Source organism: Drosophila novamexicana, unplaced genomic scaffold, assembly GCF_003285875.2.
Source record: "Drosophila novamexicana strain 15010-1031.04,08,12 unplaced genomic scaffold, DnovRS2.1 tig00000108-arrow-pilon, whole genome shotgun sequence".
In the NCBI taxonomy this organism is placed as follows: domain Eukaryota; kingdom Metazoa; phylum Arthropoda; class Insecta; order Diptera; family Drosophilidae; genus Drosophila; species Drosophila novamexicana.
Window position 1 is genome coordinate 1,348,381 of NW_020824772.1, and position 21,095 is coordinate 1,369,475.

The 21,095-nt window shown below is 41.1% G+C and overlaps 5 protein-coding genes and 1 non-coding gene across 6 annotated transcripts; 4 read left to right on the plus strand and 2 right to left on the minus strand.

The window, feature by feature from the left end:
* Nucleotides 1-5,776: 5,776 nt before the first annotated feature.
* On the plus strand, nucleotides 5,777-6,399 carry LOC115772029. The gene has a single exon (XM_030717960.1). The coding sequence runs from the start codon at nucleotides 5,881-5,883 to the stop codon at nucleotides 6,322-6,324; it is 444 nt and encodes a 147-aa protein (XP_030573820.1). The 5' UTR covers nucleotides 5,777-5,880; the 3' UTR covers nucleotides 6,325-6,399.
* Nucleotides 6,400-8,560: 2,161 nt separating this feature from the next.
* Nucleotides 8,561-9,300, plus strand: LOC115771986. The gene is made up of 2 exons (XM_030717905.1): nucleotides 8,561-8,776; nucleotides 8,836-9,300. Exons 1-2 carry the CDS (start codon nucleotides 8,684-8,686, stop codon nucleotides 9,070-9,072), a joined length of 330 nt encoding a protein of 109 aa, XP_030573765.1. The 5' UTR covers nucleotides 8,561-8,683; the 3' UTR covers nucleotides 9,073-9,300.
* Nucleotides 9,301-15,130: 5,830 nt separating this feature from the next.
* Trnap-ugg lies at nucleotides 15,131-15,202 on the minus strand. The gene has a single exon. It is a non-coding gene; the product is annotated as a tRNA-Pro (tRNA).
* Nucleotides 15,203-15,626: 424 nt separating this feature from the next.
* On the plus strand, nucleotides 15,627-18,606 carry LOC115771856 (DNA replication licensing factor Mcm2). Its single transcript, XM_030717736.1, has 4 exons — nucleotides 15,627-15,693; nucleotides 15,747-15,939; nucleotides 15,997-17,936; nucleotides 18,005-18,606. Exons 1-4 carry the CDS (start codon nucleotides 15,691-15,693, stop codon nucleotides 18,524-18,526), a joined length of 2,658 nt encoding a protein of 885 aa, XP_030573596.1. The 5' UTR covers nucleotides 15,627-15,690; the 3' UTR covers nucleotides 18,527-18,606.
* Nucleotides 18,607-18,692: 86 nt separating this feature from the next.
* On the minus strand, nucleotides 18,693-19,917 carry LOC115771972 (putative tRNA (cytidine(32)/guanosine(34)-2'-O)-methyltransferase 1). The gene is made up of 2 exons (XM_030717892.1): nucleotides 19,603-19,917; nucleotides 18,693-19,545 (listed from the first exon to the last, which is right to left on the minus strand). The coding sequence occupies exons 1-2, from the start codon at nucleotides 19,721-19,723 to the stop codon at nucleotides 18,725-18,727; spliced, it is 942 nt and encodes a 313-aa protein (XP_030573752.1). The 5' UTR covers nucleotides 19,724-19,917; the 3' UTR covers nucleotides 18,693-18,724.
* Nucleotides 19,918-20,019: 102 nt separating this feature from the next.
* LOC115771973 (ER membrane protein complex subunit 10) lies at nucleotides 20,020-21,040 on the plus strand. Its single transcript, XM_030717893.1, has 2 exons — nucleotides 20,020-20,183; nucleotides 20,242-21,040. The coding sequence occupies exon 2, from the start codon at nucleotides 20,268-20,270 to the stop codon at nucleotides 20,952-20,954; it is 687 nt and encodes a 228-aa protein (XP_030573753.1). The 5' UTR covers nucleotides 20,020-20,183; nucleotides 20,242-20,267; the 3' UTR covers nucleotides 20,955-21,040.
* Nucleotides 21,041-21,095: the final 55 nt, after the last annotated feature.

Consider the following 21,095-nt stretch of genomic DNA (forward strand, 5'->3'; position numbering starts at 1 on the left):
TTATTTTGTTCAAGTTGAGCCTAAGCTGGCAATGGGATATTGAATGTTAACATTTAGTGTATTAGAGAGTGGCGCAGAAATGTTCGGAATTTGGCAATTGCATAGTGTTATTATTATATTTTATATGCATCAAAATACATAAATGTGAATGCCAGACGCATATGCTAAGCCGATAAACATATAGTTGAATACAACCAACCTGATAAGGTCATAAACGAAGCTATATGATAATGATAATATCAGGATGTTCATAGTTAAGCGAAAACAATAATAGCAATGGCATACATATATATATATATATATATAAAAAGAAGACAAATTGTACATAAGTTGAGAGGTGCATATAATTTTGATAGTTAAGCTAATTGAAATCATTTTGTAAGACACGAAGAGGAAAATACATGCAAATAAATGAAAGCAAAGCAAATTGAGTACTAAACTAAGCAGCGCATCGGTAGAAAATATGCCTCAAAGAAGCAGCAGTTAATAATTAAATAATACATAATATCCATTTTATACACACGCTTCATGTTGAACATGCTCGTTGTTTATTTCGTTGTTACATAAATACATAATATATGTACATACATATGCAATCAAAGTATGAATATTGAATGAATAACAATTTGAACACTTGCACACAACACTTATTTTTACAATTGGCTTTGATAGGACTATGGTTTAAATATTTGATAAGAATTTAATTTACAAGCAATTTGAATAAAAAAATAAACACAAAACATAAAAATTAAATAAAAAGAATCGTATAAAGAGCAAGCAATGCAAAGTGGCAAAAACAAAAGAAAAATAATAATAATACAAATGGTAAGCATTGAAATGAACACGAAATGAACAATAACATTTATATAATACACAATGAACAGAGAAATAATCGAAAGCATATAAAAATAATAATAATAATAATAATAGAACTAGGCGCATATTGAAAAATAAACAAGAACTATTATTGAATGAAAAAGAGAAAAAAACCATTTACTGCGGTGTTTTTTCTTTTCTTAGGGGAGTACAATTTTTGATTTGCACTTAGTTTGGAAGATACATCAAAATCTTTAGCTAGTATATGAAGCGTTTAGGGTGAGCAGCGAGTCATAGGAACATCATTAACAACAACGATGAACTGAATTACAGAAATCCAATGAATTTTCCATGTAACAAAATGGCGTACACTTAAGTGAGAAGCAGAAGAGCAACAGCAACAACATCAACAGATATATAAGTGTATAACACCAGCCATCATCGTCCACAATTCCGGGCCGTTGATTCTGTTGCTTGCGGATGCTTGTGGCGCAACCCACATGAGTTGCCACAAAGCAGCGACGCAGTCGCGAGTTTGCTTCTGCGACAACAAAAATGAAATGAAGTGAAATGAAATCAAAGGCATCCATCGGCGGGGCTGTCGACGTCAGAGAGCAACGCATGGAAATAGACACAAAGTCGCTATGGTAGCGCACACGGTATCGAGCTGGCAGCCATTCCAGACAGTTCCGGGGCCACAACGACAGTACCAATGATGATGTTTACAGTTGAGCTGCAGCGCCAAGCACCAAGCCACCCATCCTACAAATCCCAACAGCAGCCATCGAAACTAACTGGTTTATGCGCCATGCGTTCATGTGTGCACACCTCCGCCCCCAACCCGCCAACTACACCTCCTTGTCATTTCGTCTATGGCCTTTTCCCGAACAAGCTCCACAGCCGAGGTTTTTGTGCTCATGTTGTCTGCTAGGGGTTCCCATTGAAATCTCAAAGTGAGCTTGCCTTACTTTGTGGTCGCTCTTTGTCTATGAAATACCCAAAACAAGATAGAGCGGTTATGGTTAATGCGGTCGTAGCGGAAGCAGAGCAGGTTTTGAGTTTGGCGCAAATATGCCATAACTATGAAGTAAATTTGAACAGCTTCGATTAGTTGGGGTGCCAATACTGAGCAATATCAAGTACACCAGACGGTATTGAATTCAATTTATAGTTGAACATCGATGATATCCTCTTCCTAAATTGGATGAGCCGCCCATGGAAAATAGGTTTTGAGAAATAAACGGGTTAAATACGTGTGAAAATGCAGACAGCGAGTAAATGTCTCTGACCCTACGCCGACGAGCTTGCAAATTGCTAATTGAGCATATTTTGGATTTTATGAAAGCAATACGCAGCACCATTCGGAATAGGTCAGTTTTATAAGCTTAACTGAGCTCGAAGCATAATGTGCGTTGGTATTTTAAAGAGGATGATATTCCATCGCGTTTCGCACCACCTTTAGTAATCTATCAGGAATCTAGGGAGCACCTAACACTTACTTTCCCATAGAAGCATTCGCCCGTAGCCTTTGGCTTCATTAATGCAAAATAAAATAAAGAAAAAGACGGTATATGGGCTCTCATATAGTTCATTTCATCAAGAGTATTTCATTTTAGAAAATACATTTCCACAATATGCCCAAAAACTACCCAGCCCCAAAAATATAGTATAATATGGATACACAACTGAGCAAAAATGCATGTTTCGTCAATTCAGGCCCTCTGATATATCAGAAGACTTTTTCTATCGACGAATAGCTTGCATAAAACTTCTTTGCTTACCTTCTGATCAGTCGTAAACTCATTTTCAAACAGAACCTAATGGACACGCGTTTAGCGATTTGGCTTCACGTTCAGTCAGCTATGGCCCTTTTCACAGCTGCGTATGTATTTATGTATGTATGAAAGTATGCGTCTTTTTATATGGTATGCATGTATGTGTGTGTAAATATTCATGTAAGTGTATATGTATGCATGTATGTATGTATGTGTGTATGTCCGTATGTAATTATGTATGTATGTGTGTATGTGTGCATGTATGCATGTGTACATGTGTGTATGTATTTTTGTGTATATGTATGTATATAAATGTGTATGCAAGTAAGTGTATGTATGTGTAATGTATGCGTGTATGTATTTATGTATGTGCGAATGCATATACATATATGCATGTATGTATAATGTATGCATGTATGTATTTATGTATGTTTGTGTGCATGTATAATGTATGAATGCGTGCATGTGTTTGTTTGAATATATGTATGTACATATATAATTATTTATGTCTACCAAGTTTACATCTAGCTGCGCTGCAATTAAAAAAAAAATAACGATTTATTAACTAAAGCCCTACTATGCGATTCTCATAAATTCAAGTAAGTATCAGAGGCTTCACTTCAAGAGAAGGAGACGGCTTCTACTATAGAGGAGACGGCAGCGTGAACAATGGAGGCGACGGAGGCTTCATCTATGAAAGAGACGGCGGTCTTAATAATCACCTATGGAGGAGGCGATGGCTGTGGCTTAGACAATTAAAACGCGGTCATTCAAATAACTGGTACGTATTATCAACATAACGAAGTCTTAATATGCTTATCAACTTTTACAATCGCATGCATGCATGTTTGATTATATGTATGTATTTGAAACATGCACGTGCATGTAAGTATGTATTTAAATATAGGTGCACGTTGAGCTGAGAGGAAAATTAACAAGAAATATATTTATAAATATTGCTCAACTACCCGATGCTAACTAATTCATGCGAGATTTAGCAAGCAAGCAGTGATGGATTTATCTACTAGACAATTAGATGAGGATATAATAATTGTGCGCGAGAATTAATAGGTGAGTACGTTAATAAAAATTAATATTTATCTGAATACATAAAACTGTTTGTGCTGACAGACTAATTGCCTTTTAGGTATATTTTTTGCCATAACAAAACAAAAAAAAAAAAACAGGAGAGAAAATAGCGAAATTATTCAAGGTTGGCGTCCTAACCCACCTTTACGTGCGTATGTATATAAGAAGGCATCGATAACTCGTGGCTGGGGTCAGCGTATCTCCATTTCGTCGAGTCCTCAATAGAACAGTCTTGTTATATTTAATTTCCCTTATAAAGTAAATAAGCCTAGAATTTGTTTGTGACAGCTATATAAATTAAACTCAATGAACTTAACATAAATATTATGCATAAGCATGCTGCACTTGATTTAACATAAATTTAAACCATGAACTGCACTAGATTGAGACATGGACAGATTTTCAGAAACTCTGCCTTTGACATATGCGAAAAATATTTAGTTCATTCATTGGGCAGTTTTTCGAGTATTTCGCAACGTTCAACTGCAATTTGCTGTGGGCGAAATTCTTGAATGCTGTGGCACGCTTGTTGCTGTTTTTTCCGAATTTCGAGGAGCTATATGAAGCCAAAGTCTGACCCTTTTCACATTCCTAGAACGGGCCATGAAGGATACGCCCTGTTGTCGCAGCAAATCATGCTCAACATGACTGCAGAGCTACCTGCTGCTCGTACAAATCGAAAACAGCCCCCAGGCGAGGCGTGGTGCTACACATCTCAACAGGTATCCAAAACGTCGCCCACCTGCACGAGGCACAGCAGCCTGGCCATGCAAATGGCAAATCGCTTTGTTCGGATGGTTAGGGTAAAGTTGGAAGCTGAGGACTGGCAGTTTGGGTCAGAGGCGCAATGATTCGAGTGAAATGCCACTAAAGGGCGCAATTGAGAGAACAACAAGCTTAACAAGTTGCCATTGCCAGGAGCGCTCTTTGTGTTCCTAGTCCGTGTAGAGTTTCCCACGATTATTTAGGGCACGCTGGTGCGGTTCGCTCCGGATCGGGATACCCATGCACGGCAATTGAACAATATAATGTGTCATTTTTGGCGGCTCTGGGCGCGGCTTTAATTGCGCTTGTAAATCATAAATCAACAGTTGAATAATTTCATTGTAAATAACGTCCCACAGCTGACGCCCCCGCATAGGCAGTGAGGAGGGTCACTGAATTGGGTGCGAGTCATTATCGATTGGGCTGGCAGCCTTGAAAGCGGCACTTCAATGACGAAAGCCAAGCGTCCCCAGTGGCAACAGCCCAAAAGCATTCATCGGCTGTCAAACTTGAGTGGGGGAGCCGAGAAACTATGGCCAAAAGGGACCTCGACTGCATTTGCTTATTTTGCTTTAAATTTATGAACTTGACTTTTGGTTAGCTGAATCACCCGATATGCCCGTCGTCAACCGCCCAGTCAGCCCCCACCATCTGATCAGACACGAAATGCGGCGCTAAAGGCTTGCATGACTACAGGAAATTACCATAATTTCAATTAAAGAAATTAAACGAATTTTGTTGAAACGAAAAGAGCCTCGCAGTGGCCTCAGACTGGCATGCTAACAGCCAACGGGCAACACCATAAAGCCAAGGCTTTAATAATAAAATTGATTCCCAAAACACACACGCCAACACTTTTGAATGCTATATTAGAGCATACATATTCCTCACTACTTTTACCTTTGATTTAAGATAAATGCACAATACCTGGTCATCAATTAATATGCAACTATCTAGAGTAGTGTATAATATTAAGTAACTGTACAAAATTTGACGCCTAGTCACAGTTCGAAGTTTCATACAGAAGCGGGCTAAGGTCTGCCAACCTTATTTGAAGCGGAAATGTGACAACATTCAAAAACTGCTGAGACAACACTTAATGTAAGTAGTATATTAATTAAATTTTGCAACACTGTTTTATAATTTTTGCACTGGATGCGTTCAGCAGATAATGTTGTTATTAATGCTGCCTTAAAGTTCTAATTGAAAAAATTTCAAAACAGAATAGATGCGCAAACCAAACTACATGACGATTGTCTATTATTTGAAAAATAAAAAAAAAAATAATAACACAAAATATGTGTTAAGAAGATTAAATCAAAAATGTTTGCTGAACGCAGCCAATGCCACGTGGCAACTCTTCTGACACTGCACTTCGGCCACACAAAACTAACACACTAACCAAAACATTAAAACAAACTTGAATACTAACAACATGAATGCATATCAAAGCGATCCCCTGTTGCAAGTGGCCAAATGCGAGATGTGCCCTCAGAAGGTGACCAATTTTGTGGTCGGGCTGTGCGAGCGTTGTGTCGCCATTTGGACCAGCAAGCGTAGCATGGAGACAATGCACATTACCATTGACCACGTCAAGGCGGCCATTGTTAGCATGAGCCAAAATAAAACCAACCATCAGAATATGAACGCTGTGTTCCGGCGTGTTATCGAGGAGGAGCAACGACGCCGCAAGCTCAAAGTCGATCTCTTTCAAAAGTTGCGCGAGAAGTTTCAAGATGGCGTACTCTTACCAGAACTAGAGGAATGTTGTGAAAGTAATAGAATTGATGTGGAGGAGACCTTTTACGATGTGCCGTCGCCAGACGTGGACGTGGAACAAATAGAAGATTTGAGGTTTCGCAAAGCTTTACTTAATTAGCATGCATAAATAATCGCACATATTTAACTAATTGTTTAATTTTTTCAAACTCTGCAATTATATTTAACTGCATAGATACAGTATGTATATATATATGTATAATTGTATAGTATGTATTTACCAGCCAGTAAGCATATTATAGGCTCATTACAAATCCATTATGCCTAGACACTAAAATTGAATCCTTTTGTTGTGCGATGAACCCACAATTAATAGTCTTTTGTTTTTTGGTGCCCATAAATTGTTTTGCAATGGCCGAGGCATCAGAGGATGATGACCAGTCGAAAATCAATTGAAGCAATGTGATTGCTTGCCACTGAACCTCAGCCTGTTGAGGTCATTGGGGACTCGTGCATATTTCGGTAATGAAAATGTTTATTCAAATTTGCGTCAATGGCTATGTTTATCAGAAACTAATATCAATTTACATATGTAAATAAGTGCTAGCGACTACATGTTTGGATATGTCTCAGTGTATAGTTTGCATTGGGCCTGTCATTGTTCGACAATTTGTTTAATGACAAAACTAATAAATCAAATACTTTGTCTGTCCATTTCATTCAATTTGGTCAGCTCTATTATTTCGTAGGGCAAAGCTGACGTCACAACGCGTCATTAGCTCGAATATGGCCAAAACAGTGCTGAAACTACAATCGTTATAAGCTGCGTAGATGGCGCCACTGAGCGATAGATCGATAACAGTTTCGATTGCTCATGATCCCGTTGTTTAGCTTTGTCAACAAAGTCTCAAACAGCAGGTAATGGCAAGCCGGCTTCAGTCGAGCTTTAATTGCGAGCTATGCCAAAGAAAGGCGTAAAATATACATTTCGTAATATGCTAATATGTAAATAAATACAACAGTGCGAGAAGAAATGCAAAAAAACGTTTCAAATGACAAAAACATTGTGCATATAACTACCTGCGTGGTGAATTCTAAGAATCAAGTGTGCTCGTTGCTGGCTTTGTTCTACCTTATACGCATAAAGTGCGTTCAAATTGGGATTTAATCAAGTTGTGATTTAATCGAAGTATGTAACATTTAGCATAAGTTATCTCTAACCCCATACATATTATCACCAATAACTATATTAATCTAAGTAAGTGTTTCTATAAATGCAAAAATATTTAATGCAAGATGAGTTACAGAGAAAAAAATTTATATGTAATTCTAGTTTATTTGAAGTGTGAAATATGACCCCAAGAATTTATAATAAGATCACATCTTTCGGTTTGAATAAGAAACATCAGCTAGTCGAGTAGTTAAAGCAAGCGCTTCTTACTTATTTGCTGTAGGTTCAATTAGGGCCCACACGTATTTGCATACTTTTCTGCATATTTAAAGATATTTAAGCTGAAGAGAAAAAACTGAAGAAATGCAATAAATGCAACAATTTTTAACTGCATGCGCTGCCAATTCATAGTGTTTGACAGGCAATAAATAGTCCATCACAGCTGGTACCCTGTTTTTCTTTAAAGTTAGCATCCAGTGTTGGTCATCGAGTTTTCTGTATCTAAGTGTGCCTCGCGCCATGTGGCGAGTGGGGCAGTAAGAGAGCATTCGAACGAACATAAATTGATGCACGAGCAAGTGGAAACAATGCAACAATGTCAGTTAAATTCGAGGGCACAGCTGTTAGCTGACTGGCTGGGATCGTAATTAAGGCCAAGTTGGGTTAACGAAGAGAAATGTTGTAGCCATGGCAACAAACAAGAAACAACTGCGACTGTGTCAGCTGCAGACATTTTTCTGTTTTGCACACTTAACTTTTATTTGAACTTGCATAGATATGTGTACAAAAGGCAACTGTAAAATGGAGTGAGGATGGTTGGCAAGGTATGGGCCAAAGTGGAACGAGGCACAACTCGCAGACTACAGTCAAGTGACTGCCATTTGGGCCACGCTTTTGGTTACCTTTGTAAAAGTTTTTTGTCAGGGCAAACTGCCAAATTGGCCTAATGGCGTTAATGCGAATACGAGCCCTGACTAAACCAGCAGCATCAGCATCACTACCAGCAGCCAGCTGACATCAAAGGTCATTACACAGGCCATCAGCGAATGCAGTTGCCAAGCCATTTTTCAGAAAATTCTGAGCGGTTTTATTAGACCGAAACTCATAGAAACTCAAAATGCAAATGCAAGCACTTACAAATTTTTCCAATTTGCCTAAGGTGAACAATCAAAATGCGTTCAATGCTTAATCTGCCATAGAAAATATAGAAAAACAATCGTTAGTATTTTCAATACTTGCTATCCCAGTAATTGTTCGTGCTGCACGTTAACTAACATCCCTAGCAGCTTTACGTACGTTTACCAACACTGTTCGTATACTGTTAGCACGCAGCTAAAGCGCTTAGGTCATGGCTCCGTTTTCCATCTGCTCCAAGTGCAAGGCTCGAACCCGTAAGGTTGTCAAAGATCCAATAACTTTGAAGGATATTTACCTATGCCCCGTAAGCTTTTTTTACTCCTAACCAAATATTTAAATAAATATATGTATATATACTATCAGAAATGCTGCAAGGCGAAAAATGAAACGCAAAATATTGAGAATGAACAGGACAGCAAAGAGCCGCGAAAAACGCAACTGGAACTGCCAGCGCTTGAACTGAAAAAGCTGCCACTTGCTGCCGTCGTCGGTGCTACCAGCCACAGCTCCAGTCGAAAGTGTACACCGCCCATAATGCAGACTGTGATTATAAATGGACGCAAATATATTGCCATCAGTGCAACAGCCTCGGACAATTAGACAATGTACACTATGCAGAAAAAAAATTAAATAAATAACAAAACACGTGATGACAAACAAACACTATGACTTCCAGTGTTGGTTCGCGTACTCTCGGCAAGAGGCTGGTATGCTGATCACGAATAGAACGTGCAAGCAAAAGTGTTGACAGCCAAACTCGATGCATGTTTGTCTCGATTTTATGGAATATGTTTCAAAATAGTTTAAAATAAAATGCATAAAAAAAACGTGCTCAAAATGTGGCACGTACAAATCTTTTAACATTTTTTGATTACTTACTAGCTTTTTGTTGAAGTATGTTAACAAACCGTTCATAAATTAGAACCATTAAAAAATAACCCAACATTTTAATTAAACCTTTCTGTGTGCCAAACTAAACAATTTGCATAAATTAATTAAAACACATTGCGTGACGCATAGTTCAACAACAACAACACGCAACAATGACTAAACCCGAACAACAAAAATAGGAAACGCAACAACAAAAGAGTCAATGTATGTGCACAAAAATTTGGGTATAAAATTGCCAGCATGCAGCGAAATGTTTATTTTTAAATTTGTTGCCGTTGCATTTTGCTACATCTGTGGTAGTTGTTGTCGTTGTTGTTTGTTTTGGCGAAGGATATGCGTGCTAGTGCGGTATTTATTTACGTCACATTTCCGTTTCCGTTTTAGGCTGCAGTTGCACCTCGCACAGAGCCCAACCCGCAACCGGCTAACTCGATCTGTCCCACTTTAGACGGGTGCGTGATTTTCTAACATTTTCCAAGCCCATCAAAGTTTTAATAGAATTTCCATAATCAGATTTAAAGCTATTGAACCATTGTGGAACGCTAGAGTTTAATATGCCTACCTTCATATGAAGGGCTGGAATTTGAATTTGATTTATTTTGCGTATAACATCGGTTTCAGTTTTTAGTTCAACATTTAACTTAGTGTTTTCTATTAACCCAGGCTTAAAACTCGTTCGAAACTTTTAGCAAAGTCATTTATAGAGACAACTTGACGACTTGGTCTTGAGAATGTTTTCAAGTCCTTCAAAGTTGATATGTCAGAGCCACATATGGTATACAACACATTTACATGCATGCACGTGCATATTTACATGAATTGTCAAAATCAAATTCAAAATCAATGTTAAGACCTTGTAACCTTCGCCGGGGCTTTACAGTCAACTTTATTTGGGGTTTGCGATACGCCATTTTCGATTTTCGACGATCCGCAAAGTTGAACGCCTGAAAGTATGCAACGAATACTGTTAGACTGCACCTGCCAGCTCCGAAACAAAAAAACTCAGGCCAATCAACCAACCTGCATGCAAGGTCTTTAGCTGGATGCCTAGCGACAATTAAGGTCGTAACGCCCCACCCAGTAATAGGTATTGGTTGAACTTCTGGGTGGTTCCGCCCCAGCTGTTAGCCGTTGTCATTGTCATTGTTTTCCATGTTTTGACTGCTTTATTAAGTTCCATGCACGCGATGCCAATGGAAATTTAGGCCCAAATCGAACTGACCAGCACTCATTAAAGGCAGTCACTTTCACAACAGATTTTCAACTAAATACAACTCACGTGTCAAGTTTATAAACCATTTGCCATAATTGAAGTGCTTCACGCGATTCAGTCTGTGCGCTAGCTCCCCCAACGGTCAATGCTGTATTCCTGTCCCAGGCCCGCCCCCTATGTTCTTGCCAGTTCCAGCCCCTGTCCCAATGGCAGCTGCTCAAACACCCATTGCCCATTTGGCGACTGCAGATTGCATGCTCATTAGAGGCAACGCCAGCATTGTTTTATTTTTTGTTGATAATACCCAGAAGCAGAGAAGAGTATCACATATTTCTAATGGATCCAGTATGATACAGGTAAGCGAGTGTTTCGATTGAAGGACACGAGCTTAAGAGATTTAGCAGCATTTTTTATATTTATTTATTCTGCCATTAAATGAAATCTTTACAGAAATATCTTTTGAAATTTGTATTGTTGATACAAGTAAGAGCATAGCAGATTCGTTGTTTTCCTTTTGAGCTGTTATTGTGTTTATTTGAGTCGACGCTTTGTTCTTGTATTCATTCAGTGGCAATTGCGCTGCTCCTTCGTCGTTGTCCCATGAATGATAATGACGAACGCATCCCTTTGGCACGCCTCACATAGCCGGAGCAGCAAATAGCCGGATGAGTGGCAACACTACGGCCAGTGGCCATATGTTCTGTGCAGCTCCCGCACAAGCCCACACGAACTGCTGCCGGGTGACCTCAATAATAATATCGTCTAATTGCTTCGTAATTATGCCGCGCACATGGTTTTCTCGATTTGCCCGCAGTTCGTTGTTGTTAATTCACTTTCACTTTCTCTGCTCCTTTGAGAGTTCTATTCTCTTTCTCTACCTCACACACACAGACAGAGGCACACACACAGAGACAGAGACACAAAGGCAGCGCGCGTGCGGGCGTGCTTGCGGACTGACCAGGCAGGCCCATTGTCCGCCCAACTGGTCCGCCATTTTGGTATATTATTATTTGTCTCTTTTGTTTTGCGCAATTTTTCGTCATTTGCTTCATTTTCTGTCATTAGAAGCATTTAACTTTTTGCTTTTTGCCGATTTGTTTCCATTATTTATGTGCCTGCCATTCGCCATTTGGGCCAACCACAAAATTGGCCATGTGGCTAAGAGAAAGGAACAAAAAACTCTAGTGATTATGGTAAGGGTATTTATGAAGTGTACTAGCCTAAAAGCCAGAAGGCTTACGGGTAATGCTTTGTGTTATTTTCCTAGTTTTTTTTTTTTTTTGTTGTTGTTGAAGCAACACCTAACAAACGACTTATAAGACATGGAAATTATAGCTGCTACTTAAAACAGCTTGAAAGCATTTGCTAAGCATTTCGATAAATCGATCGATTAATATATGTTTATTGCCAGTGTTGACAAATACATTGCATGCGGCGGCTTAACCACAGGCAAGTTAACTGACAGTTACAAACTTTGAGGTTATCTGATCGCTAGTGTAAAACGTTGAACTAAAGTCAGTACAATTAAGGCTAAAATAAATATGAATATAATACTGTAAACAGGGAAAACATTAGTATAAATGTAAATAAATATCTATAAGCTCCAATTAAAACGTAAATCTACTGCTAAGGCCGTGATAATTTGTAGACATGTCTATACATATGAATGTCTGACGATCCACACACAATCCACAAGAGTAAGGAATCCGAAATTTTTACGGAAATTATCTGAAATTGCATTTCTCAAGTTTCACCCTACTTGGATGGGAGGTCAAAGCTTATATTAACGAAACTTTATTTTTGACTTCAAGCTTTGCACTAAGGGACTAATGTTGACCTCAACTTTTGGCTCTTAATTTGATGGGGTCTCCTTTTTAGATATCTATGCTAAATATAACTTTAGATTGTACGAATAAATTTAAAGTTTTAACGTGCAGAAAACCGTCCATAAAGTGGTATTTAAAATGTGAAGCAAAAAAACTTTTAGCGAGCAAGGCTTGGTGTATGTATGTGCACAGATATCTCAAGCTTCGCAATTTATCCGTCACTACAGATTTCTAAAAACTTGCGTTATTTCTAGCTAAAGTGTAACTAAAAAGCGTATCAATGTATGTCAATGGGTTGTTGCTTTCAATTGAAGAAGCTACTGCCTGCCGGGCGACCTCAGCACGCGTCACACACATGCAGACAGATAGAGAAAGAAAGAGAGAGAGAGAGAATGTGTGCAAAGGAGACAGAGACAAACTGATGTATCGCGCACATTTTTAATGTCAACTAAATACGAATGTCATTTGGATTTGCGGATGGCGACTGCCCACCCACAAAAACACATGCCCATCGTCGATGCTGGCTAAATTGCATACAAGTGTAGGCGAGATGGGCGTGGTCGTGTCATCAACGTGTCACAACGTGGCACAAGTTTGTCTAATACGCAAACTTTTAATTGAGTTTAAATTTGTATGAGTGGAGCAAATGAAGAAAGGGGGAGGCGCCTACTACTTCTCCTCGCCCTCGCCCTCGTCCTCGTCCTCCTGCCTGCCACCATGCGTACAGCGACCACATTTATGCGGCAGCATGTTATGAAGAATGAATGAATTTAAGTGCCCAAATGCCAATGTGTGTGTGAGTGTGTGTGAGTACGCAATTTTTGAAGTGTGTCGGTTTCAATCCTGGCAAATTGCCCATGAAATATTAAATTTACCATAATGAGACGCCATTTTTATACCTCGTAATTTGCCAAACTTTATGTGCGTATTTGTACGGTATATGTGTGATATTGTGCTTATTAACGCCTCTCCCACACCCACACTCTCCCAGTAACCCGCGAAAAGTGCAAAATAATGTGAGAGAGATTATATTCATGTACATATGTAAGAAGGGGCATGCTTCATATATGTACATATTCAGGTTCGAATCTGGCTAACTTACCTTTCGCTTGGCACCATGAAATTATATGCTTTTTATGGCCATGGCAGCTCGTCTTATGGTGTTAGTGCAACAACTTAATACATTGTATACTGTGTGCACTAAATTATGAAAAAAGGGATCAAATTTTGCGTGTAACACAAGCACGTATATGAAAACAAAAACTGCGCTTATTTTGATCAAAATTTAGTGCACGTCATAAGAATATGCGTATGCGTTTATAAGGCAGCGATTTGGTAACTTTAAGCAAACATTAAGTTTGCTGTGTCTGAGTTACTCCAGACCTAATTCATTAAGATATTTTATTGGCTTAAAGTTTAAGTTGAAGCAACTTAATAATATTCTAAATGTATTCATCTTAATTACAATGTGTTGTTACTGGGTCACCTTTATATCAAATTGTGTTCATCTAAGCATCTGCTCCAATGACCTAGTTAGCCAAACATTGTTTTATAACAACTCAGTTCAAGTACATACGCTCCTTTGTGAGCATAAGCACGCGTGTTTTGGTTATTCGAGATATGAAGATATGAAATACATATAAACTATAGGTATTGAACTTTAGTCGCACACATGTATGTTCCTTTAGTATTCCTTTTCAAAAGCAGTTCAATTTGTAAATAGCTCAAGTAAGCAACGAAAATGTGACATATTGAGGGCAACGAAACACCTTTCGGTTATGTGGCCATGCTGATGTCCATTAATTTCCAGCTTGAAATGAAAAATGACTCAATTTGCAATCGCTTGCTCTTTTACCTGGCCCCTTTACCACGTTTTGCACCTCGGGCTTACTGGCCTTTAGATTTTAATAAGAAATAATTCCCCGTCTCGGATAGTTACTGGAGGTGACTTTGCTTATAAAATGTCTTGCAATTCCGCATCGACAAATGACTTTCGGCTTCATGGCACGTACACTGGCCAGCAACACCAACAGGGCAAACAAGGCACCATTGAGAAATGCGCTTTCCAGCGGGCGCCTCTGAAAAAAAATATATAATAATGAATCCCAACAAAAACAACAGCAAATGCCTTAAATAAACAAAACTACATTGGAAGCAAAACTGCACGATGCGCGTTTAATGTCATTTAAAGCTGCAATTACTCAGCACGCTCTCTTGTACTGTCCGCGAAAGCACGGCACGGAACGAAACTATGGAGTTCCAGTTGCAGTCACAAGCCCGCTGCCAAACTCCACTCGACTCTGACTTCGCTTTAATGTCATTGTATGACCGCAATTATTCTGCATGTGACCGACCGACCGACCGGCCCATTGTCGGTGCATGCGATTCCTATGCAAATACGGGGTAGCGCTGGCAAGGCGACTCCTTCCGGTGCAATAAATCGTACGTCTCGGGCGAGCCGTATACTCTATAATTAAGTAAAAGGCGCAGAAAATTAGAGAGAGTGTCCCCATCACGTACGAGCACTTAGAATCACGTACAAACGAGTATTTTATACTGGAATATCCCAACAAGTTTATTAGTCGTATATGGACAAGTAAAGCATGACCATACAGTAGCCATATGTATAATTATTCAATTACAATTTGTTAAGTCTAAGGGGGCACATATCATGAATTTATTTACTAACAAAAAATATTTCTTAAATATGCATGCAAAAGAGTAGAGCGGGCTCAACCGGGATTTGAACCCGGGACCTCTCGCACCCAAAGCGAGAATCATACCCCTAGACCATTGAGCCATCTGGTGTTCAGATTTACAAATAACGTACATATGCTGCGAACTGTAACGTGGCGCTTGCCCAAAGTAATATAGCTCACAGCTTTGGTAAGTAAACATACACAAAACAGTCGCAAGAACATCGGTATTCTTAACTCTAGCGTTAGAGATTGTTAAATTATTGCATGCATGCCATTTTATACTTTGCAATGCTATGCATATTCCTAAGGCTATTTAAATAAATATATACAGTACAATATAGCCATTGTAAACTGTGGCGTATAAACTATCGACTTAGATTTATTCGATTAATTCATTCATCTGTTCGATATATGACTATCGCAATACTTCCGCGATATATATCAAGTGAGTGATATTTCTCCCGCCAAAAGTGCACGCCAATTTCACATAGCAGTCTCTGCAAAACAACCGAAGCACAACAGACTCCAAGCGCATTGAAATAGGAATTAGCAGCAATTTAATTATAAACAGAAATCGTACACACTAAACATGGTAAGTTGTCTTGGTGCTCATATAGTTGTAATGCTATTAACGCCATCGTGTAGGATAATCCCAGCTCACCGCCGCCAAATACGCCCAGCGATGCCAGCGAGCGTCGCGATTTGCGCGCAGCGATGACATCGCCTGTGGGCGACTTTGAGCCTTTTGAGAATGAGGACGAGATCCTTGGCGATCAGACAGTGCGCGACGAGGAAGATGAAGACGGCGAGGAGCTGTTTGGCGACAACATGGAGAACGGTAAGAGTCCGCTAATAGCAGAGTCAGTTGAAATTCTTAATGTTGAAATATAATTAGACTACCGCGAAATGCCTGAGCTGGATCACTATGATCCTGCCATGCTGGACGACGAGGAGGACTTCTCAGAGATGTCGCAGGGCGAGCGCTTTGCAGCCGAGTCGGAAATGCGTCGACGCGATCGTGCGGCAGGCATTCATCGCGACGATCGCGACCTGGGCTTTGGTCAGTCCGACGACGAGGATGATGTGGGCCCTCGTGCCAAGCGACGTGCCGGCGAGAAGGCAGCTGTGGGCGAAGTAGAAGACACGGAAATGATCGAGTCCATTGAAAACTTGGAGGATACCAAGGGCCACTCGACCAAAGAATGGGTGAGCATGCTTGGTCCGCGTACCGAGATTGCGAATCGCTTCCAATCTTTTCTGCGCACCTTTGTGGATGAACGTGGCGCATATACCTATCGTGATCGCATTCGTCGCATGTGCGAGCAGAACAAATCCTCATTTGTGGTGTCCTACACGGATTTGGCCAACAAGGAGCATGTGTTGGCATACTTTCTGCCCGAGGCGCCATTCCAGATGCTTGAAATATTCGATAAAGTGGCCAAGGACATGGTGCTGTCCATTTTTCCCACGTACGAACGCGTCACCACGGAAATTCATGTCCGCATATCGGAGCTGCCGCTGATCGAGGAGCTGCGCACCTTCCGTAAGCTGCATCTCAATCAGCTGGTACGTACCCTGGGCGTGGTGACGGCCACAACGGGCGTGCTACCGCAACTCTCGGTAATTAAGTACGATTGTGTCAAGTGCGGCTACGTTTTGGGTCCGTTTGTACAGTCTCAGAACACGGAAGTAAAGCCTGGCTCGTGCCCGGAGTGCCAGAGCACAGGACCCTTTTCCATCAACATGGAGCAGACTTTGTATCGCAACTATCAGAAAATTACGCTACAGGAATCCCCGGGACGCATACCTGCCGGTCGCATACCGCGCAGCAAGGACGTCATTTTGCTCGCCGATCTGTGCGATCAATGCAAGCCCGGCGATGAACTGGAGGTCACTGGCATCTATACAAACAACTATGACGGCTCGCTTAATACGGATCAAGGTTTCCCCGTATTTGCTACAGTCATTATAGCCAACCACGTGGTGGTCAAGGACTCCAAGCAGGTGGTACAATCGCTGACTGACGAGGACATTGCCACCATACAAAAGCTGAGCAAAGATCCACGCATTGCCGAGCGTATTGTGGCATCCATGGCGCCATCTATTTATGGTCATGACTATATCAAACGAGCTCTCTCGCTGGCTCTATTCGGCGGCGAGTCCAAGAATCCAGGTGACAAGCACAAGGTGCGTGGCGACATCAATATGCTCATCTGCGGCGATCCGGGCACGGCAAAGTCCCAGTTCTTAAAGTACACGGAGAAGATTGCACCACGTGCCGTGTTTACCACCGGTCAAGGTGCTAGTGCTGTGGGTTTGACCGCGTATGTGCGTCGCAATCCCGTGTCCAAGGAGTGGACGCTTGAGGCTGGCGCACTAGTGCTGGCCGATCAGGGCGTCTGCCTGATCGACGAGTTTGACAAGATGAACGATCAGGACCGCACATCCATTCACGAGGCCATGGAGCAACAGACCATTTCCATATCCAAGGCAGGCATTGTCACCTCACTGCAGGCGCGTTGCACGGTCATAGCTGCTTCCAATCCTATTGGGGGTCGCTATGATCCCTCGATGACCTTCTCGGAAAATGTGAATCTCTCGGAACCAATTCTATCGCGTTTCGATATACTGTGCGTGGTCAAGGATGAGTTTGATCCAATGCAGGACCAGCAGCTGGCCAAGTTTGTGGTGCATTCACACATGAAGCATCATCCCAGCGAAGAGGAACAACCGGAACTGGAGGAGCCGCAACATAAGTCTGTGGAGGAGATACCACAAGACTTGCTACGTCAATACATTGTGTATGCCAAGGAGAATATACGACCAAAGCTAACTGTTAGTAACTCCAAACTCCAAAACTTCCTCGGACTACAATTGCTCATTCATTTTCTTGATTTTCATAGAACATTGATGAGGACAAGATTGCCAAGATGTACGCACAGCTGCGTCAGGAGTCCTTTGCGACTGGTTCGCTACCTATAACGGTACGTCACATCGAGAGCGTCATCCGCATGGCCGAGGCGCATGCTCGTCTGCATCTGCGTGAGAATGTCTTGGAGGCGGATGTTAGCATGGCTATACGCATGATGCTCGAGAGTTTCATTGAGACGCAAAAGTTCAGCGTGATGAAGAAGATGCGCAGCACATTCCAAAAGTATTTGGCGTTCCAGAAGGATCACTCTGAACTGCTGTTTTTCATATTGCGCCAACTGACACTCGATCAGCTGGCCTACATACGCTGCAAGGATGGTCCCAGCGCCACGCATGTGGAGATCATGGAGCGCGACTTGATAGAACGCGCCAAGCAGCTGGATATCAGCAATCTAAAGCCATTCTACGATTCTGAACTGTTTCGTAGCAATGGGTTCTCATATGATCCCAAGCGACGCACCATTTTGCAGATTGTGGTCGATGGCGCTGCCTAAATTACCAAGAGTTTACCTGAACATATTCACGATTTTTATCTCATTTAATCTTAGTATCACCTTACACGGTTTGTTTCCCATTTTATGTATGTCCAATAAAGATTTGGTTATGTATCTAACATTTTTATAGTTAAGTAATAAGATTGTGTTTAGGTTTTTTTAATCAAGTTTTATATTTATCAAAACTGCAAGGGTCTACTACCAAAGGCATTTGGCTCGAACACTTTGTACGTTTCTTATTGCGATTTCTTCTAAGAACACATCTTCTAGCTCGTCTTTGAATTCATCGGGAAAATCCGGATCGTTTATCATATCATCGTAGGCCAGTTCATAATCGTGTGAGGTAAAGTCTTCAAGGTCTGACACAGAATCTTCAACATCACCATTCAAATCACCACACGCAATAAATGGCACCAGGCGTTGATTGACCTTGGAGCCAGTTTTTCGTGCGAGTGTTCTAATATCGTCCCGTGCCGGGTTGATAATTTGCGGGATGTAGCCAAGGGGCAAACGAAAACCGGTGCACACGACGAAAGCTTCAATGCTCGATGGACGGGAACTGGGCGGCTTATAGATGTGAAAATTCTCAAAGAACGTGAGCATTTGCGATTCGAGAAGGCTGTTGGCATTGCCCTTAAATATTTTGGCCACAAATGTACCGCCTGTTTCCAGCACAAATGTGGCAATACTCAGCGCCGAGACAATCAGCTGATTCTGCATATACTCATCCATTTCATGGACGCCAGTTACATCCGGCGCACCATCGCACACGACCAGCTGGGCCTTTTGGTCAGCGTCGTTGCCAAAGTGCGCAATGATAGCCTCTGCGGTGCTCTCCTTGGTAATGTCGCCTTGTAGCTGTATGACACCCCGAATGGGCGCCATCGCTTGCAGATCTACTGCAATGATTTTCACTTCCGATTTCTCATCATCCGTTAGGCAGGAGTCGAAGAGCTTGCGCGAGAGCACCTGGGACCAGCTGCCGGGCGCAGCGCAGAGATCTACAGCGCGTCGCACATCTGGAAAGGAGTTAGGCTGAGCATTAATATGTGGCGTGTAAATAATAAGTAGCTAACCATTCAAAATGCCGAATTGTTCGTTGATGTGCATCAGTTTGAAAGCACTTCGCGCCCGCCAGCCCTCCTCTTTGGCTTGGCGATAATAAATATCACGTTTATCCTTTGATGTTTTTCCCATGGTGCTCCGGCTTTTCAGAATCTTCTGATTTTGTTTCTTATGCTAGTATATTGGGTAAATTTTAAATAGTTCGATGTAAATAAACTTCGCGAGGCTGCGCTTCCTTCACATGTATAATCGATAGACACATGTGGTGTATATATATATATATATGAAAGTAACTGTGAATACCAGACAAGAAGTAGCAGTGACAGTGACAATTATGATGTTTCTGTGCAAAAATCTAGAAAAATTGTATAACTTAATCAAAACGAACTTACACGGCAGGCCCTGCACGTAGTTTCTTAATCACATTTTGAGATTTTTAGACATTTCAGTCTCTTATAGACGAGAACTCAAAATTGTGAGAGCGCCCATCTCTGGCAATAATAATCGATTGACAATTGAAACTATCGATAGTTATGAAGGTAGTGAAAATCATATGGGCCGCAGTTTAATGACTTGTTAAAGATAGACAGAAGTAAGTAATTGAAGGCTACATCCCTTAAAAAGTTGAAAAAAACACATCGCTCTTTCAGGCAAAAAGCATAAAATACTGCCAAAAATGTTTCCAAAAATGAGCTATTTGATAATCGTTTTGCTCAGCTTGTTGGCCAGTGGAAGAAGCTTCTTGGAGCATGATAGCTGGATAACGATTGATTTGCACCATTCCCTGTCGGCATCCAGGCCGGAGCACTTTTCACATCGGGGCAATATCTCCATACCAAGTCTGAACTCGGGCCTGTCGACCGTGGTGCAAAATCCATTAACGGATAGTGAACTAGAAAGCGTTAAGATCCTGGCCAAAGAAAATGGTTTCTATCGCTTAAGGGCAACGGTCATTTATCCCAATGGCAGTAGCCAGCGTTTTTTGACATCCAGCAAAGCTTGCAGCCTGCTGTTGGCTCAATTCAATGATGTGCTCTGGATATCCCTCGATCCCAACGGCTACGTAACGGGTATCACTGCTGCGCAGGATCCGGCACCCCAGAACACCGAATGTTCAGCCGAAGATGTGCAGCAAATCAATGAGAAAAATTTCAGCTCTGATGTTATAATTCGACATGCTGAACTGGCACCGGTGCCCGACACTGGCAGCTTTATACAGAAATTCGAACGTGAGCGTGAGGCCAGGGAGCGCGGCGAGGTGCGTGATAATAGAGGCTTCTTTGCCAAATACTGGATGTACATTGTGCCTGTTGTTCTATTGGTCTTCATTTCTGGTGCAACAAATCAGGATGCGGACAAATAAGCATTTATATGTAAATTAGTAAAAGTCTTAGATTTTCGTTTAATTGGAAATAAAGAAAAACACAAAAGTTTTCTACTCAATTCGAACAGTATTGAGATTCCGTGTTAAACGCCAATTATTGTGTTTTTTAAATCTCTATAA

What these genes read in the sequence shown, in the direction of transcription:
- LOC115771973 (XM_030717893.1), top strand. Translation starts at nt 20,268, where the DNA reads ATGTTTCCAAAAATGAGCTATTTGATAATCGTTTTGCTCAGCTTGTTG.
- LOC115772029 (XM_030717960.1), top strand. Translation starts at nt 5,881, where the DNA reads ATGAATGCATATCAAAGCGATCCCCTGTTGCAAGTGGCCAAATGCGAG.
- LOC115771856 (XM_030717736.1), top strand. An exon ending in TGGCGACAACATGGAGAACG is followed by an intron (nt 15,940 to 15,996) that starts GTAAGAGTCCGC and finishes AAATATAATTAG; the next exon opens with ACTACCGCGAAATGCCTGAG. An exon ending in ATATACGACCAAAGCTAACT is followed by an intron (nt 17,937 to 18,004) that starts GTTAGTAACTCC and finishes TGATTTTCATAG; the next exon opens with AACATTGATGAGGACAAGAT.
- LOC115771972 (XM_030717892.1), bottom strand. Translation starts at nt 19,723, where the DNA reads ATGGGAAAAACATCAAAGGATAAACGTGATATTTATTATCGCCAAGCC. An exon ending in ACAATTCGGCATTTTGAATG is followed by an intron (nt 19,546 to 19,602) that starts GTTAGCTACTTA and finishes ACTCCTTTCCAG; the next exon opens with ATGTGCGACGCGCTGTAGAT.
- LOC115771986 (XM_030717905.1), top strand. Translation starts at nt 8,684, where the DNA reads ATGGCTCCGTTTTCCATCTGCTCCAAGTGCAAGGCTCGAACCCGTAAG. An exon ending in AGGATATTTACCTATGCCCC is followed by an intron (nt 8,777 to 8,835) that starts GTAAGCTTTTTT and finishes ATATACTATCAG; the next exon opens with AAATGCTGCAAGGCGAAAAA.